The 18799-nt window shown below is 60.8% G+C and overlaps 1 protein-coding gene across 13 annotated transcripts; it reads right to left on the minus strand.

Annotated features, from left to right (window-relative positions):
* Positions 1 to 11: 11 nt before the first annotated feature.
* On the minus strand, positions 12 to 17766 carry GRTP1 (growth hormone regulated TBC protein 1). 13 transcript variants are annotated; one of them, XM_086330679.1, is made up of 8 exons: positions 17618 to 17766; positions 17221 to 17372; positions 11998 to 12156; positions 9354 to 9478; positions 8310 to 8406; positions 3432 to 3607; positions 3178 to 3363; positions 12 to 280 (listed from the first exon to the last, which is right to left on the minus strand). In XM_086330679.1, exons 1-8 carry the CDS (start codon positions 17662 to 17664, stop codon positions 191 to 193), a joined length of 1032 nt encoding a protein of 343 aa, XP_086186805.1. In that variant the 5' UTR covers positions 17665 to 17766; the 3' UTR covers positions 12 to 190. The 13 variants fall into 13 exon arrangements, with proteins under 13 accessions (XP_086186805.1, XP_086186807.1, XP_086186813.1 ...); XM_086330681.1 differs by having other exon boundaries at positions 12 to 2282; XM_086330687.1 differs by having other exon boundaries at positions 17078 to 17372; positions 17618 to 17732.
* Positions 17767 to 18799: the final 1033 nt, after the last annotated feature.

Below are 18799 nucleotides of genomic sequence, written 5' to 3' on the forward strand. Positions count from 1 at the left end.
CATAAACATCATTAGATGGCAGGCTCACAGAGGCTGGTGTAATGAACACAGACACGCACCTCACGTTTTATATACACCAGTGTCTCAGGTAAAAATACATATTTAAAAACAACACGGCAGCTTGCAGGGCAGAGTGCAGGAGGGCCGCTCAGTCGGCAGTGACCGCGCCAGCCAGAGGCGGCTCGAGGCCTCAGCCCTGCGCCAGCAGTCGCGCCCTGCAGCGCTCCCGCAGCCGGGCGATGCTGGCCCTGGACAGGCTCCCGGGCTCCAAGAATATTCTCTGAAACAGAAACGGGTTCATTTAGACCTTCCCAGCTCCTGGTGCTGGCCAGGCTGAGGCCAGCGGTTAGTGAGCAGAGGAAGGTCACTTATGTCCTTCAGACGTGACAAAACTGAAGCCACAGTGACAGAGCTCCAGCATCAGCACGGACGCCTGTGCAGGGCGAGGGCAGCCCTTCCCCTCGGAGGACGAGGGCGAGGGCAGCCCTTCCCCCCGGAGGATGAGGGCGAGGGCAGCCCTTCCCCCCGGAGGACGAGGGCGGAGGACGAGGGCGAGGGGAGCCCTCCTTGGAGGGCAGGGCGAAGGGAGCAGAGGAGGGCTTACTGCAGGGTTGAGCAAGAGCAGGCCGCTGGTGCCCCCCAAACGCCCCCCGGGACTTCAGCAGAGCGCTCTGAGGACCGGGGAGGGGAGGGAGGGGGTCCCGCAGTGTGCGTGCAGGTGGCCCAGCCCTGAATGTCAGGCCTCAGGCTGGGCCACGTCTTGGTTTCAGCTGCTGCAAAGCTCAGGAAAGTGCCTGAGACGGGACGTCTGCCAGACGGCACACGGGCTCCTGTCCGCTTACACTCAGGTCACTTTTTAAACACTGTATCCAGTCCGTGAAGGAAACATCTCATTCTGAAGTCAGAGGCTCTGAGCCACTGAATTAAAGTTGGGTAACGTCCCGTTTCCACTGTTCCACTGGTTTTGTGCGCGTGTGTGCTAAAGCCACACCATTTGTGCCTGAGCCACTCGAGGTGTGGGCTGAGGTCAGCTCTGTGCCCTTGGGGTCACCTTCCGGCTCCTCCTCCCCCAGCCCACTGCGTCCCCAGCCCCCTTCCATCTCTGTAAACCTGGCTCCTCGAGGGGCCTCGCGTTAGTGGACTCGGTTTTTGTCCTCTCATGATGATCACTGAACATGGTGTCTCCAGGTTCCTCCCGGGTGGAGCAGGTGTCGGGCTCTCCCTCCCTCTCGAGGCTGAGTGGAAGCCCGCCGTGTGGGTGGACCACACGCTCCCCATGCACTCGTGTGGCCTTGCAGGCTGTGTCCACGCTGCGGCTGCTGTGACTGCAGACAACGTGCGTGGGCAGCCCTCCCAGGGGTCCTGCTTCTGTTTCCTTTCGGGAAATACGCAGTGGGACGGCTGCGTCAGACAGCAGCTCTCTGTCCAGTTTCTGAGGAGCCTCCACGCTTCCCCATGGTGGCTGCACCATCTTACGCTCCAGCCAGTGCTGCGCCAGGGTTCCCTGGTCACACGCTCACCGACAGGCGCTGTCTGCTGTCTTCTGGATGACAGCCGTTCTGACGGGCGTGAGGTCACACGGGGTTTTGATCTGCGTTCCCCTGATGATGAGGGAAGTGAGCACCCTTTTATGTACCTGCTGGCTACCTGTACGTCTTTGGACAACTGTCTACTCGGGTCCTCTGCCCATTTTTAAACGGGATTCCTGAGCTCCGTGTCCAGCTGAGGTTTCCGTGTGTCTGGATGTGGCCTGCACACTCACTCTCCAGTTCGGGGGGGTCAGCTTTTCATCCACCACCGCTTCCCTTTGCTGCACAGACGCTGTCAAGCCCCACGTGGTCCAGTTTGCTATTTTTGCTTTTCTTGCCTGTGCTGAGTTCTTTGAGTTCTGACCCTGTAACTGCTGACTCTTCTAGCAGCTCTGAAACATACTCGGGGCCTAGGAGAGACTAGACTTGAGAAGCAGAAGCAGGAAGGGACTCAGACTTGTTTCCAGTAAGAGAGAAACTGCCTGACAACAAGGAGAAGGGAAGGACCCTGGGAGCAAGTCTCGGGTGACTCAGGCCGGAGAACAGACTCTTTGGAGGGTTCAGCTGACCTCTTCCCATTACAGTGCTCCTAGCTTCCACGTGGGATCTAGGAGATTCTAGATGTTCTGGGACAGGACTTGAGAGCACTCTGATGCATAAACTGCAGTGTTGCAGAAACACACAAGTTTGTAGAGACCCCCAAGGAAATAAGACCAGGGTCGCGTCCCATCAGCGTGCAGTGAGCGGCCACACCTGCTGTGTGTAAAGACGTGTTTCTTTATGCAGCACTTCTTCTGCCGTGTGGGGAGACGCTCCCCCCGCCTCACTCTCTGCGATCCCCTTGCGTCCACTCAGCTCACAGGGCCCAGAGCACGTCCAGGCCAGAACACCAGCCGCCCCACCATGGACACGCAGCTGTCAGGGATAGGCAGGCCGGCCGCCTGCCCTCAGTGGGCACCCGCTGCACTCGGGAGCCCCCAGCTCCTCCTTGGAAGCGTCGCACTGAGCCCAAGAGCCAGACACCAAAGCCACACGGTCTGAGTGTCCACACCGCAGTCCAGCAGAGGCCAGGCTGTGGGGCCGTGGGCGGCATGTGCCGGGCTGGGCTCCCGTGGGGACGGCGGGCTCCCTTCTTGGAGGCAACCACGCCTGGACCCAGGGCTTCAGCCACACAAGCAGTAAGGCCACCTGAGGGCTGAGGGGCTGGTTCTGAGGAAATCAGGCCCAGGGAGGCTCAGAGGCTGCCAGCCTGGGGGCAGCAGGCACGCCACCACCGTTCCACAGGGCAGCTGAGGGCACGACGGGCCAGGCATCTGGGTCAGTGCCCGCCCCTCCCCCAAGGGCCTGTGGGATGCAGCACCCAGGTCATCAACTCAGGTGAGCTGTGTACACAGCCTGCACCAGGCCTGGAACCCAACGAGAGGGGACAGACAGGTATGACCCCACCAGGGCGGGAGAGAAGGCAACGGGGAGGGCTGAGGAGGGTGGGCCCGGCGTCGACGGGGATGTCAGGGAGGCCCAGGAGAAGCCAAGGAGCAGGCCTGACGGGCTCAGGTGGGTCCCAGGTGGCACCCCCTACAGCCGACAGCGTAGGGGGTGTGGGGTGAGCATGCCGGTCTCCTGGGGACCCAGCGTGGCTGACACCCACCTGCATGAAGCTGTGGCACTCGGTGACGAAGCGGCCCCTGGTGATCTCCTTGAACTTCTCACAGAGGTCAGGGACGCTGGTGGCCTCCAGGATGGAGGCCTGGTGATGCTTGAGGAGGGTCAGTGCCACCCGGAAGATGATCTTGGACCCCTCGCTGAACAGGCAGTCCCAGACACGCAGCACCGTCTGCGGAGGGAGTGGCGGGTCAGCGCACGGCCGTGCCGCCGACCCCAGGCCCAGCTAGGCGCCCTCACCTCCACGGGCAGGACGTCCACGAACAGGCAGATGAACCAGCGTGACGCGACCAGGGTCCACAGCACGCCGTGGCTGTGCATCAGCGCCGCCACCGCTGGCAGCTTCGTCCGCACCAGCTCCCCGAGCACCTCCTGGTCCGTCTTCAGGCCCAGCATCGAGGGGCTGTAGTAATCGGCTGTGGGGGCAAGGGGGCAGGGACGTGGGTCTCACAGGCCCAGCATCGAGGGGCTGTAGTAATCGGCTGTGGGGGCGGCGGGGCAGGGACGCGGGTCTCACAGCCGGATGGCCGCAACCTTGTGCCCCCCGGGCCAGGTGGTGGTGGGGGCCCCTGGGACCCTTTCCAGAGGACCACCCGCCCAGAGCGGGAGCCGGGCCAGCGAGCAGACGGTGAGGCCCCTGCTGGTACCCATCACGCCCGCCGCCGCCCGTCTGTGTTGAAATGGACGTTCTCTTGCCAAGGAACTTTCTGGCTTGTTATCGTGGTAGATCATCATCATGGTGTATTTAACCTAATGCTTGAACTTTGCCATAAGTTCAGCAAGCAATCGGTGTAATAAAGTTTGGCCATTCGCTGTGGCACAGGGACAGACATTCTTGCTAGGTGTTTTTGTTAAAACAGAATCATTATGAACACTGACATGGCAGTCACGTCGCCGGTTTTCAAGGTGTGCGTGCTAAACTGAGCCCAAGGCTGCAGAAGCTGTGGGGTCGTCAACACCTGGGGCCTGGGGCGCCCTCCCCCACAGCCCCACCCCCCGGCCGCAAGGCCAGCCCGCCGCCCCCTCCGCCCCTGACCAGCGGGCGCCCAGTCTGGCCCCGGAGGCGGTGGGGGGGCAGTCCTGAGTGGCTCAGCGGGGCAGACGAGCGGATTTGCAGAGTGCGAGCTCAGCACATTCTCACTTTCGCTACAGAGGCTTATGGCAGCTCCCAGAAGAGGCAAGGTCACCCCCTAAAGCTGCCACGGGCCTGAGCCGGTCACTGGAGGGTCACTTAACCCTCCTGGCGGTCGGCCAAGAACGCAGACAAACCCCGACGGCCAGCCCCATCTGCGGGTTCCCGTCTGTGCACAGAGACTGAGAAACTTCTCAGGGGCCCCTAGTCCAGCCTCCCCTCCAGGGCCCGAGTCAGGCCTCTCCCAGGGGCCCCCTTTGCACACAGCCTGGAGGTGTCAGCCCGGGGTCGGGGGGATGAGCGCAGCTGCAGGGCTTGGGGGGTGCCCCAAGAGTCACCGCCCCAGGATGAGCCCCGCCGCCCGCCCTGGGCCTCGCTGTCCAGCTGCGGCGGGGGAGCCACCCGCTTCCCGTGTCGCAGAGCAAACAGGCGCGACCAGCTCTTCAGGACGCGGATCATCGTCCATTAAGGGACGGACTCCTCCCCAGCGTGACATCCCAGACGCCCCCACCGTCCCTGACGTTGGGGGTGGGTGCAGCGGGGCTTTTCTGCAGGCTCAGGAGTCGGAGGACAGACAGGCGGCCCTGGAGGAAGAGACTCGGGCATAACTTTTTTGATGTAAGACAAGCCGCTTTAGGTCTAGGTCGTCCTGTGATCTAGGCCTTTGCAGAAAAAAGGTCTCAGTCGATAAGATTTTGTGGTGGTTCAGTCGCACAGTCCTGTCCGACTGTGTGACCCCGTGGACTGCAGCCCACAAGGCTCCTCTGTCCATGGGATTCTCCAGGCAAGAACACTGGAGTGAGCTGCCATTTCCTTCTCCAGGGGATCTTCCTGATCCAGGGATCGAACCTGTGTCTCCTGGGTCTCCTGCACTGGCAAGCGGATTCTTTGCCACTGAGGCACCCAGGAAGCCCAGGTATAGATTTTCAGGGAACAAAAGGCCAACACACACAGCGACAACCAGGCTGGGGTGACAACTGCCCCACAGCAGAGACGACCAATCAGTGCAGACTGCCACCTCTGTTTCCAAGGTAAAGACGAGCCTGAAGCACCGTCTTGAGCTGGTCCCGAGCTCCGACCCCCTGGAGCGCTCGACCAGCAGGTCGCAGGGAAGCCAAGGGCCGGCGGTGCTGACCCCTGCTGCCCATGGGCTGTGGGTCTGGGCCCAGGTCCCTGCCGATCCTCCCGCCTGCAGCCCCAGCAGGACGATGCTTAACGTTAACATGCTTACGTTAACACGACTGTTTGCTGCTGGGGAGTCACAGATCTGGGAGAGGCCCCCGCACTCCCGTGAGGACCCCTCCTCCTGCCTCCAGCCCCAGCAGGACGCTCGGACGCTTAGGTTAACACGACTATTCGCTGCTGGGGAGTCACAGGTCTGGGAGAGGCCCCCGAACTCCCGTGAGGACCTCTCCTCCCGCCCCCAGCCTGGCCTGTCTCTGGGCTCCTCACCCACCGCCAGGCGAGCCCAGTTGCGGGGAAACAGCGTGTCTGTGGGCGGGCGGCTAGGCTTCTGCCGACTCAGGACAAGAGCGGAAACGTGAAGGCCCGTGGGGACTGACAAGTGACAGATCAAACACGGACACCGATGCTGCTCCGGGGGTGGCAGAGCCTGGGGGCCCAGCAAGGCGGCCCGGGACCCCGCAGTCCCCACCTCATTAGAGCCGCGCTCTCCCTGCCTCTGCTTCAACTCGACTGCTCTGAACTGCAGTGTCGTGGGCACTGGGGGGCGGCCTCCGGTGGCCGTGCCCACGCTGCAGACGTCCAGCTTCGTTCGGCGCTGAGACCTGGCCTCCCCGCTCCTGGGAGACCACGGTGGCCTCGCCCTGACTCGGGGACCATGCAGGTCTCTATTTTGTGAACTGCCTGTCAGGCCTACTCTTCACCTTCTTTTCTGTCGACCTGTATCCACCTAGACTTTTGGGAATTCTTCACACGTTAATTCTATGGATCCCTTTTTACTCTGCAGACTGGGTCTTGTGTCAAAATCAGTTTTCAATTTTAATGTAATTAAAATGATTCTGAATTTTGTTCAAGGACTTGTTTCCTACTCTGGAATCATACTGTTCTCTGACTCATTTTGAGTTTCAAAGTTTTGCTTTTTCACACGTCTAGAATCTACCTGGAATTGAAATAAGGGTCTAGTTTTGTTTTCTTCTCTATAGGCAGTCAACTGTCATGGAACGATGTTTTAACAGTCTTTTCCTCAATATAGCTCACGTACCGAGTACAACAGATGGACAGACCTGATTATCCCTCGATAACCTAACGACCGTCACAGTACCTACTGCAACTCGAGCACCCTCCCCTCCAGACTTCCCCGGGGGCTAGTGGCAAAGAATCCGCCTGCAGTGCAGGAGACCCTGGTTTGATCCCTGGGTCGGGAAGATCCTCTGGAGAGGGGCATGGCCACCCACGCCAGGACTCTGGCCTGGAGTACAGAGGAGCCTGGTGGGCTACAGTCCATGGGGTCGCAGTCAGACGGGACTGAGGGGCTAAACACCACTTCTCTCCAGCCTTCCTGGCTTGGCCCTGCCAGTGACCCTTCCATGTGATTAGGCCACTATCCATCCTTAATGTAGGAATTAATCCATCCACATGTGGAGTCATATATTTAAAAAAATACTACTCTATAACCATCGCTCGACGCCAGAGACTAACAGCAGTATTATTTCAACGCGATCTGTGTTCGTGTTCTTCCTGAGATCAGTCTGTACGACAGGAAGGCTACACCAGCCTCACAACACGAGTTGACGAGTTCATCTGTTTCTGTTTTCAGCAAGATTTACTTTTTAAAAATCGGGAATTATCTGTTCGAGTTTTACTGAGATGTTTTTCTCTGCATTTGGCCTTTCAGATGTCCTCTTTCCAGCTCTGCTGGCCTGTATTCTCAAACCATCCATTCGTCTCGTCACTGTGCTCAGGCTCTCTTGTGGTTCCTGGGAGTCCCTGCAGGTTCCAGTCCCGGCGCCCTTTCCACTTCTGGATTCCTCACCCCTTCTTCCTTTATCAGTCTTGTCAGACGTCTGTGCATTTCAACAGTTTTCCCAAAGAACCAGCTTCCGTCTCAGCTCGTCTTTCTGTCATTCTCCGTCACTAACTTCCACCCTTCCGTGTGTGCTGGCACACCTGTATGCCCGCAAAAGCAGAGCAAGAAGCTGGACACCCACACACCACCCTGCTGAGCACGGGCAGCGAGCACGCGAGGGACGGGGACCCTTGAGAAGAGCGGCCATGGCTCACCCTCCGTCAGCGCTGCAGTCAGAACTTCTGAGACGAGGATGTATCTGTGCAGCTTTGGCGTAATGAAGACAGAAGCAGCTAAGTGCAGGATGAGCACGTGCCGAAATGACCTAGCTCGTGCACCCAGAGGCCCGGGGACTCACATAGCCCTGCCCACCCCCAGCCCAGTGAGACGGTGACCCCCCCCAGTCCTGCCTGCTCATCTGGAGGTTTCCTTTTGTCTTTGAAGCAAGACCCATTTTGCTGTGTTGACTGAATCTAATGACTACTGGAAACGACTCGTTCTGACTTTAAGTCTGTGATGAACTAGGTGGGGGCACCTGGAGCCTTGCTTCTGTTTCTTGAGGTCAGCCCTTCCCAGCCCCAACCTGCTTCTCTCGGTTGCTATCGCTGCCAGGCTTTTAGGCTTCATTCCCTGAAGTTCCCCAAATCCCCAGACGACGCCTGGAAGTGGTCACGGCGGGAACCCCCATCGTCATTCGGTCTCTGACATAACTGAGCAAACGGCTCAGCGGCGTCCAGGCTGAGACAGCGCTGCCCCTGGGGGGCGGTGGTGGGGGGAGAGGTCGCCGCTCTGCTGGGCCCCCACATCCTGTGAGTGTCTCACCTCAACTCAACTGCAGGAAGACTGTCAACCTCAGCTCTCAAACGACGCCTTATGTTTCGTCACGCCCCGACTTGTCAGCAGGATCGTTACGGCAACACCAGAAAGCAAGTCACTCTTACCGCAGGACTCCACGCACCTGGGAGTATTCTGCCCACCAGGGCGTCCAACAGCCAGAAGGCTTCTTCTTCACTCTTAGTCACCAGGATCAGATACCCCGCGATGAAGTTCATCCCCTGGAATCAGACAAATGTCACCAGGATGAGACACCACGCGACGACGCTCATCCCCTGAAATCAGAGGAGGCCCGCGCAGACACCGGCTCCACCCCCAGACCCTGTAGCCGTGCAGCCGCCGCCCGCTAACTCCCCGTCTTCCTTGTCCTTCCTAGAACGCGCGTGATTCTGGAATGACTGTCCAGGGCAGCGTCGGCCTCGCCGGCTCTGCCATTGACAGACACGTGCAGTCAGGCTTGACTCTTAGATTCTGCCGTAGAACCGGGCAGGGCACGTCCTCGTGAAACTCTCACCAGGAGAAACCACACGGGCTGCTCGGGCACCGCCTCCCACGGCTCTGAATACCCAGCGGTCCTCTCAGGAGCCCTGGCCTCTGGCTCGGGGGCCTGGAGTGTGGGGACCCCATCCCAAGCCCCGCCCTCCTGCCCACACACCCCCAGACACCACAGCCCCCAGAGTGCACGGCAGCCTGAGGATCGGCTCCCAACCCAGCTCTGCTCACGGTCTGGGCTGTGGACACGTGTCCCTGCGATGCTGCAGAAAGAGCACCTCCGGGGGCACGAGAGGCGATCCCCACCACCTGACGCGCCGCCCCACTGCCCAGAGGCCCAGCTTCCGGAGGAGGCCCTGCATTCCGGCCCGGCCCACCGCACGCACTCACCCACATGTGCATACACACACACACACACGTGCACACACACACACACACGTACACACATGGACACGCGCACACCATCAGCTCCGAGGCGACAGGGTGCTGGTCACCCGCGTCCTGTAAACACAGCCTGTGTACATGTCCACAGCTGCTCCTTCCCGCCCCCACCGAGAGGCCCAGCCCGGGTTGTGGGGGATGTGGGAGCCCTGGCTGGGCGAGGCCCCGGGGTCCGTGCGGGACGTGGGAGCCCCGGCTGGGCGAGGCCCGGGGTCTGTGGGGGCCCGGGGTTTACCTGGCAGTAGCCCACGCTGTGGTTGTGGTGCCCGTAGGCCAGCAGCACGTTGTACAGGGGCCCCTGCAGGCAGGGCTCCGCGTCCTTCCGGAACCGCACGTTGTCGGGGAAGGTCCTGTTCATGTCTGCGGGGACCCACAGAGCACTCAGGGCGCAAGCAGAGGCCGCCCTGGGCCCCCAGCAGCCTCCACCGTCGACTGGACTCAGGAGCAGAGGCGGCTCCGGGCCCCAAGCAGCCCGGCCAGGGCCCCCGTTGCCCTGCAGCCCTTACTCTCCAATCAGCATCAACATCAGCTCCTCTGACGAGGCCAGGCTGCTGGGTCCCCAGCGTCTCCTCTGGTCCCCACGCCCTGAAGTGTGGGTGAAGCGTGAGCACTTTACGTAAAGCTTTGGAAATTCCCCCCAATTCTTATGACTGAAAACAGAAGCAGGCAGGACACCTGAGAGCCCCGTTTAGAGACAAAGAGACAAAACGGAAAACTACCCGAAGGCTCTAGCGCTAAAGAACCAGCTGCAGCGCAGGAGACCTGAGAGACGCGGGGCGATCCTGGGTCCGGAAGGTCCCCTGGGGGGGGCTCTTGCCTGGAGAATCCCATGGACAGAGGGGCCTGGTGGGCTACAGTCCATGGGGTCGCAAAGAGTCGGACACGACTGAAGTGACTTGGCACAGCACAGATAAGCCCATCACCACCAACTTCTGTCTGCAGGAGGGTGCCTGGCGGCCTCTCCCACCTCCGCCACCCCCTCCCTGCCCCCAGTACATTCCTGTGAGCCCGCGTCCAGGGCAGAGTGGGGTGGCTGATGGACACCCTCTGACCCCGCCTGGGGCAGAGCGGCGGTGTCGGCGAAGGGACACTCGTGGACACCGTTGATAACGCAAGGCCTCTCGGCGGCCGCGGGGATTCTGCTCCCAAGCTCGGGCCCCCAGCCCTGCACCTGCCCACAAAGACCAGATCTGAGCCAAGCAGCAAACTGGGTGCCTCCAAGCTTGGAATTTCCAATCATATGTTTTTTAAAAAAAGATTTCTTTTCCCTGGAAATCTGAACATTCCCCAAACTGGCACCTATCAGGGGGAAATGAGTTTTTCACTAATTCAGAGTAGACTGACCAACTGTGCTCACGCCTGTGTAATGATCTTTATGATGAGACGCTTTAGCAGATGTTGAAATCTTTCTCCCCGCCCCCTGCATGGGAAGCAGATGTGATGGACGTCCCGTCTGGGCTCAGGTGCGCGATGCGCCTGCTCTACTGGCCCTGCACCATGGCTGAGGCAGGCTCCCTGACCGCAGACCAGAGCGGCCGCGTGACCCAGCGACTCCACCTCGGGGCCTGTCCCCAAAGCACTGAACGCGGGTCTTGGAGAATTACTTGACACCCTGTTCAGGCAGAATTCACTGTAGCCAGGGGGTGGAAACGGCCCGGGTGTCCATGGACAGAAGACGGACACGCCCAGGCTCTGGTTCAGCCTCAGGAAGGGCGGAAGCTCTGACGCGCACACAACCCGGCTGGGCCTCTCGGACACTGTGCTCCGTGAAATCAACCAGACACAGAAGGACAGACACAGCCTGATTCCACCCACGTGAAGTCCAGGAGAGTCAGAGACAGGGAGCAGACGATGGAGCCAGGGCTGGGGGCTTAGTGTGTAACAGGAACAGAGGCTCCCCTTGGAAAAATAAAATGGTGAACTGCACGTTGTGTATGTTTCACCGTAATTAAAAATAAAAGTATCCAAAAACTCTGCACCAAGTAGAGCCTTTAAAATTCATTTTCCAGACAAACACCCACCCATCACTTGTGGTCTCTCCCTGCCCACGTGAGCACTGCTGGGCCTGCGGAGGGAACCCACGTTCCCTGCAGGTCACGACAGCGTCTGTCCCAAGCCCTCCGGCCAGGGTTTTCTGGGGGGTCAGGGTGTGGCCGGCAGGCTCAGCGGCGGTGCTGGGATCCGAGACCCCCGCTCCTTACGCTGGGGACACGCCGCTTCCTTGCTGTCCCCAGTCAATCCAACCTCCCAGACGTGTACAGTGACCAACTGTTCAATGAAGTCCTTTGTGTTTAGTTCTGTCGTTCTCAGAAGCCGGCAAAATCGGACAAGCAGGTGTCTCTCCTAAAGATCTACTTGTTCAACTTAGGTTAACCGTTTTTCTGAGGACTCTGCACTTGTGAGAGCCTGTGGCCAGCAAGGAAGCTGGGGTCACGAGACGGCGGCCAGGGCGTGAGCGCCTCTGGACACTCGGCATCGGCACAAAGAGCGGACGCAGCGCGCAGCTTCCTGCAGCCGCGTCTCGAGTCCTCAGGGCCGCCCAGCCCGCGTCTGTTCTGACGGCTGGCTCTGCATCGGCCTCCTCACACCCCTGGAGCATCTTTGCAGAAGAAACCCACCCTTTCTACCACTTTCCTTAACACCTAGCTGCCCACCCGAGGATTTTCTGAACCAATTCTGACCACTGTCCTCCCGTCAAATAAGTCCCCGTTTTGCTTGTCCTTTGAGAAAATGGGAATCAGGGGTGCGCCTTTGACAGTGCAGGTCTCATCCCCATCACGACCGGGAGTCGGGGTGCAGACACACGTCCCCTGGGGGAGGCGCCCCCACCCCAGGGCCGCCCCACCCCGGGGGCCTCCCCCACCCGGGGGCCATGTCACCTGTCCGGATGGCCTCCTCCAGGCTGGCGCTCCGCTCCCCCTGCAGGAGGCGCTGGTAGTAGCCAGGGTTCCGGTCCATCCGGGCCTGGGCTCCGCTCACCCCCATCCAGACACGGGCCCGGTGCTCCAGCGGGACGCCCTTGCGGATGTAGCGCTTCACTGAGATAGGGAAAGGGCAGTTTCAGACGGGCCCCCCTCCAAGAGTTTCCATGGACAGCTCTCACAAATCAGTAAGTCAGACACGGAAGAGGCAATACAGGCATGTTCCAACAACAGGTACAGGCCCTCCCTACAGAAGTCCGCTCTCCCCTCCTGCTGAGCGGTCGGGGGGGCCGCAGCAGCCCAACCTCCACCTCAGCAGCAGTGCGGGGACGCAGGCCACCTCCCGTCCCCCCACCCGGCCCGCCCCGCAGCCTGGGAGGACGCCACGGCGCTGAACGCAGGTCGGCACTGGCTCAGGCACCAGCTGTACCGAACAGAAAAAAATTACAGGACGATGTCCTAGGTTACAAGCGAAAAAGGCGCTGCTGCTGGAATCTTATAACTTAAGCTGACAGCCACCAGTCCACGAGCTCCCGAGAGCGCGTCCCGGAGGCCAGGTCGCGTGCACCCGCCGCTCTAGGGAGGGCGCGCGGGATGGGCGTTTGCAGAGGCTGGGGGATGACGAGGAAGGCCAGAGGAAGGGAAGGACAGACGTGAACACCACCCGCCAGAGGCAGAGAAAGCCAAGAACCCTCTGCAACTCGGAGGCACCCGTGCAGCAGGAGGATCGCGCGTGGCCAGAATGTCTCGGCCAGCGTGACGTGGTCACCCCGCTACTGGACGTGATATTTTAGTCTATCAAACACAGCAATCATTCAGCTGGACCGTCCCTCCAACCTCCTACCATTCACACACCATCTCAGGGCTCGGCATACCCAGGGGTGCCCTGAATTAATCCTCTCTCAACCGCAAGGGGAGGGTCAGTCCTAGCTTTGGGCAGGGACCGCTCCCACTGAGATGGAGAAGGAAAAGATGTACAGACATTCATGGTAACTCCACAGACAGACGGCAAAGAGTGGAAACAAAAACAATGAGATGGTATCGCTTATGACAGCACCACAAACGCTGCCCGCAGCAGAACCACCAGGCGTCGCTCTGAGAGAACACCTGCGAGAAGCCAAAGAACCAGAAGGGAGAGCGAGGCCAGCGCACCTTCAGGACCCCTCTGCAGCCCTGCGGCCTCTCCCAGTCCCTGCTCCCCCAGCCGAGGCCTTCACCCACGTCCAGGCCTGCAGGTCAGCGCCCAGGACCACACAGGAGGGGACGCTGAAGGCGACCGGCTGTTCTAAACCTTGCACATGGTGGGGATTACCTGACTGTGCGTCTGTCCACACTCACAGGGCTGCACACCAGGTAGAGTGAACTTCATTTGCAAAGTTTAAAAAAATTAATATAAAGTATAAAAAGTGTGGAGAAGGAAATGGCACCCCACTCCAGTGTTCTTGCCTGGAGAACCCCAGGGACGGGGGAGCCTGGTGGGCTGCGGTCCATGGGGCTGCGAAGAGTCTAGAAAAAGAAGTGCGAGCTGGTTAAACCCCCCACTCTGGCGTCGGACGTGGCTAGGCAGACCACACCTCGATCATGCCTCGGTTTCCTTCCAAAATGGAAGGAAAATGGAAAATTTCCTGCAAAATGGAAACAAAGCCCAGGGCCTGGAATACAGTCAGGGCTCCAGACTCCCGGGAGGTTGTAAGAACAGCAACCACGTCCAGAAGTTTCAGAGGATCAGGGCTTCTGCTACTTTCACTGCCTGTTATCTGACTTTACTCAGTTTCTCTGGAAGAGAAAGAAAATGGTCCTCCCACCCTCAGAGCAAGGGCAGGACTGATGCACTCCTCATTCCGACATTTGGAGGAGTGTAAACCATGCCGCAGAAACAGGTGGGAAATTTTTTTAAAGAGAAGCTCGACCCCACAGAATTAACTCCCAGCTGTCTGCCCCAGGATTTAAGCAGGTTCTCAGGGCTTTTTTTATATTTGTCTTTAAACATGTCTTGCAATTTCATTCTCATTCAGATGGTGCTAACCCCCTCGCCCACGGGGCAGGAGAGGAAGCAAACCGGAAGAGCTCCTCCCGTCACGTCCCTCCAGGCAGGATGGACAGGGGCCCAGAGGCAGCCCGCGGGCGCGGCCGGCCAGGTCGAGTGTCGAGAGTGAAGGATGGACAGGGGCCGAGAGGCAGCCCCCGGGTGCGGCCAGCCAGGTCGGGTGCCGAGAGTGAGCGAGCGAGCGCAGCTCCTGGTGGACCTGCTCACTGACAAAAAGAAAACACGGACCCACAGCTAGCACCCTCAAGCAGGCTGAGCTTCAACACTCGTCTGCAGACGTGGACACAAGTCCTCTCAGAAGAGCACACGCACAGCAGAGCCCGAAGGCCCGACACGGCTGAGGAGCCGGGGCGAAGTCGGCCCTCCAGGTGCGTCGCCGGGGTCACGGTCGGGGCCCCAGACGGAGCTCCCACTGCCCGCCCGGGGCCCACGGCCCTCACGGCCTCCCTCCCACGGGACGTCACACAGCCGTGGACGCTCCGGCCAGCCCAGAGCATCTGGCAGGAAGAAACTGTATTCCCGCTTCCTGACTAACAAATCCACTCCTGGCTACGCCTGACCACTCCCCTGGCGTGTCACGGGTGCCGCGGAGCCCAGGCCGCCACGCCCGGAAGCCGCACCAGCTCAGCGGCAACACTCCGGACCGCAGGACTGGGTGAGCCCACAGGCGCCTCGCCAGACTTCCCGAAAGAACACCAGCCCACTACGCCCTCCAGCTCACCTGGCGGCGAACCCCACCCCCAGGCCAAGGCTCACCAGGAATCAAGCATATTTGCTCCTAAACCTGTTACACCATAAGGACAAAGTTTAACAAACATTACATAAATTTAAAAACGTAAAACAAAGAAAGAAACAATGGCAGTTTCAATAAAACCAAATTAAATTTTCAGAAAGAGTCGATATGTGCTCCAAAAAGGCAAGTGAAGTGAAAGTCACTCAGTCCCGTCCAACTCTTTGCGACCCCATGACCTATACAGTCTATGGAATTCTCCAGGCCAGAACACTGGAGTGGGTAGCCCTTCCCTTCTCCAGAGGACCTTTCCAACCCAGGGATCAAACCCAGGTCTCCAGCATTGCAGGCGGATTCTTTACCAGCTGAGCCACAGAGGGGCCCTGGGCAAAAGCAGAGACAAAACAGAACCGTCACATTAGGCGACCGCAGACGTCCAGGGGGAGAGCTGAAGTCCGGGAGGCTCTGCACTGAGACGGCTTCCACTCCCAGCCCGCCGGGAGAGCAACGCTGGAAAACAGACGCAGCGTTCAGCAGTCTCCACAGAGGTCAGGCATGGACGTGAGAGCTGGGCCAATAAGGAAGGCTGGACGCCAAAACTGATGCTTCTGAACTGTGGTGTTGGAGAAGACTCTCGAGAGTCCCCTGGACTGCAAGGAGATCCAACCAGTCCATCCTAAAGGAAATATTAGTCCTGAATATTCATTGGAAGGGCTGATGCTGAAGCTCCAATACTTTGGCCACCTGATGCAAAGAGCTGACTCACTGGAAAAGACCCTGATGCTCGGAAAGATTGAAGGCGGGAGAAGGGGACGAGATGGTTGGATGGCATCACCGACTCAAGGGACGTGAGTTTGAGTCAACTCCGGGAGTTGGTGATGCACAGGGAAGCCTGGCATGCTGCAGTCCATGGGGTTGCAAAGAGTCGGATGCGACTTGGCGACTGAGCAGCAACGGTTTCTGCAGGAAAGACACAGAACTAGAGTGCCGTCACTGTACAGAGAAAAGACGGCAAGACACAAGTGACACAATCGAAGTGGAGAGCACGGCCACGCGTGCGTCACACGCAAAGGGCCGCGAGCGCCTGCACGTCTTGCAGTTACTTTCTGCGGCATTAACCGGCCTCTGGGTCCCTGTTGGACAGGAGGCCTCCTCCTGCATGAAAGCAAATGGTGCACCCTGTTCCTGGGGGGACGGGGGACAGTCACCAGCCACCCCCGGGGCCTGGGCAGCTGAGAAACTCAGGTCACTTCACACCTTCGGGTGTGACCAAGATGTTCTCCCACATGCAAAAGTTGTCTGTCTTTGTATTTTTACGTAGTTGTACATAACTAAAAAACAAATCAAAACAAAAAATGAAGCCAAAGTCGGCTGGAAGCACGTTAACGCCCAGCAGCAAGGGGGGCTTGGCTCTCGATACAACTAATGACACCTGCCTTTCAACGACGGATGGCTCTTTACAGATAAAGCTTGATCTGACCCCCTCCCCCCCACGCTTGCTTAAAAACCGACTTCTTTCCCCTGGCCATGCCCCGTGTGCCCACTGTGAGCTGGCGCGGGCCCTGCTCCACCTCTGGCCCTCCTCTCCTCACCCCAATGCTCTGGTCACACAGCTCAGCCCCCTGCGGCTGGGACCCCTATCCTCACCCCTTCATTGTCATTAACGCCCTGTGTCAGGAGGCCCCCGGAGGCACACTCCTGCCCACTCCTCACCTCCTGCGGCCAGGTCTGGCCTCTGTATCCTCAGCTAGGGAACAGGCAGGCAAGTATTTCATTCATTCATTCAACGAACAGCTAAGGGACCATCCAGCCAACCCAGCCGGCACAGAGGGATCTTTGACCCCAGGGCGGAAGACTAAGGACAAAATAAGTAAGACCCACACGTGGAGGACCAGAGAGAGGCAAGGAGAGGGCAGGAAGTGTGGAGCTGCGGGGTGAGACTGGAAGGCTTCCCGGAGGAGGCGCTCCAATCCAGACCTGAAGGAGGCCCCGGGGCACAGCCTGGGGCGGGGAGGAAGCAGGGGAGGAGCCGAGGGTTCCACGAAGCACCCCCCCTCACCCCGCTTTCTCTCTGAAGGGGGCAGGGAGCGCTCCGCACAGAAGTCGGCGGGAGCACTACCTTGGCCGCTCGCTCTGAGGAGCAGGAAACCCGGCTTCTTCTGGAAAGAGGGCCACGGGCGCCAAGCGTCTCAAAGGGCGAGCAGGCCCCACATTCAGGCGAGCAAAGGGGGCCTCGCACCTGGACCGCGCAGCGCCCTCACCTGTGCGTCTGCGCGGGGCACGGCTGGGATGGGGGCAGCGCCCCTGGCCTCGAAGGAACCCCAAGTCCTGAGCTCCCCCGAGCGCATGGCACCGAGGACCGGATGACTTGTTGCGTGCCCGCTGGGTCAGGCGCCGAACTCACCGGTCATGCTCCTCTGGACACCACCGCCGCCCTTTAGAAGTTTGGACCATTTGATGGCTCTCCTGGTGAGGATCACCAGGTAGGTGGAAAAAAATTCTTCGTAAGCTGCATAATCAAAGTCCTCAGGCCTTTCAAACCCATACGGATCGATCCTACCGCACAAAAAGGCCCAGAGTAAAGTTCCGCGCGCACGTGGACGTGGGACCCTCGGCACCCAGCCGCCCGATCCCTGCGCGGGGCGCGCGGGCTCCCTGCCCCCCACCCGGCCCCGCAGCAGAGGCGGCGGGCCGAGCGCGGGCGCGCACGCAGCGCAGGGGCCGCCCAGGGGCGCGCAGGCGCCCGCACCGCCGCCCGCGCCCGCGCCCGAGCCAGGGGCGCACGGACCCCGCGCGCCTACCTGGGGACGCGGTCCCGCGCCGCCTGCGCGCGCCCCGCGGCCTCCATGCCGAGATGGGCGGGAGGCGGCGCCCGGGCCGCGGGGCTGGGGGTGCCAAGTTCACCTCCTAGGACTCGGGGCGCCTCGCGTCCTTCCGCCGGGCCGCGGGCGCCGGGAGGCGGGGCTGGGGGCGGGGAAGGAGGGCGGGGGAGGGGAGGGGTGGGAACGTCTGGGGACCCGGAGGGCGGGGCGCGGCCCGGAGGCAGGGGGCGGGAGGGGCTGCACCTGCTCCTGCGCGCGGAGCCCGGAGCCCGGAGCCCGGAGCCTGGGAGGGGCGCGGCCGAGCCGGGCCCCGGCCCCCGGGGCGGGGAGGGAGGGGGATGGGGGCCCCGGGCGGGGGGAGGGGGCGCGGGAGGAGGGATGGGCCCCCGGCGGGGAGGGAGGGGGAGGGGCGCGGGGATGGTCCCCGGCGGGGAGAGGGACCTGGGCCCCGCGAGGCTGACGGCCCGGCCGGCGCGTCGGGTCCCGCCGCCCCGCACCCCGCACCCCGGGGCCTCTCTGCCGCAGCCAAGGTGGGAGGAGGTGAGTCCAGCTTAGATTCTTCTGACAGCCGTCCAGGCCTCCGTGCCCCGCGGGTCCAAAGGCCGGCGTCCTGACCTGTGACCGCTGGTCTAATGTTCTTTTTACAGAAAACGATTGTCTTATTTTTAACTTGCTCTCTTTCAGCCTACACTTTCCTTCTGAAAATAACACGCAAATAAGTAGATCTTAATGAGCGCCACTGTCCCCTCCCCCACCCCGGCGGAATCAGCCTGTCCCTGCCTCCCACCGCCCCAAACCAGGCTCGGAAGGAGGGGTGCAGGCGCTGCCCTAGCCGGCCCCCCACCCCCGCCCTGAGCCGGCGGCTGGGTACACGGGAGGGTGGGCATGCCCTGCCCGGTGGCCGTCTGGGGCGACCAGGGCTGACGGTGCCCGCGTCCCCTCCGGTCCCAGAGGAGGCAGAGGCGCCCCCCAGGCCTCTCCCCACAGATGCGCAGGATCTGGGGAGCGTGAGTCATGGCTGGAGGGAACAGACTTGCCGCCTGGCCTGCGCACCTTTTACTCCGAGGGACCGGCCTGCAGACACCAACACGGTGGTCACCACGCCGTGTGCCCACTGTGCCCGCAGGGCAGCCCTGGCCCAGGCCCCGCGGCGTCCTGGTG

The sequence above is a fragment of the Bos grunniens genome, chromosome 12 (genome assembly GCF_055505025.1).
Source record: "Bos grunniens cultivar Pamir isolate PY7600 chromosome 12, Bosgru_T2T1.0, whole genome shotgun sequence".
NCBI lineage: Eukaryota > Metazoa > Chordata > Mammalia > Artiodactyla > Bovidae > Bos > Bos grunniens.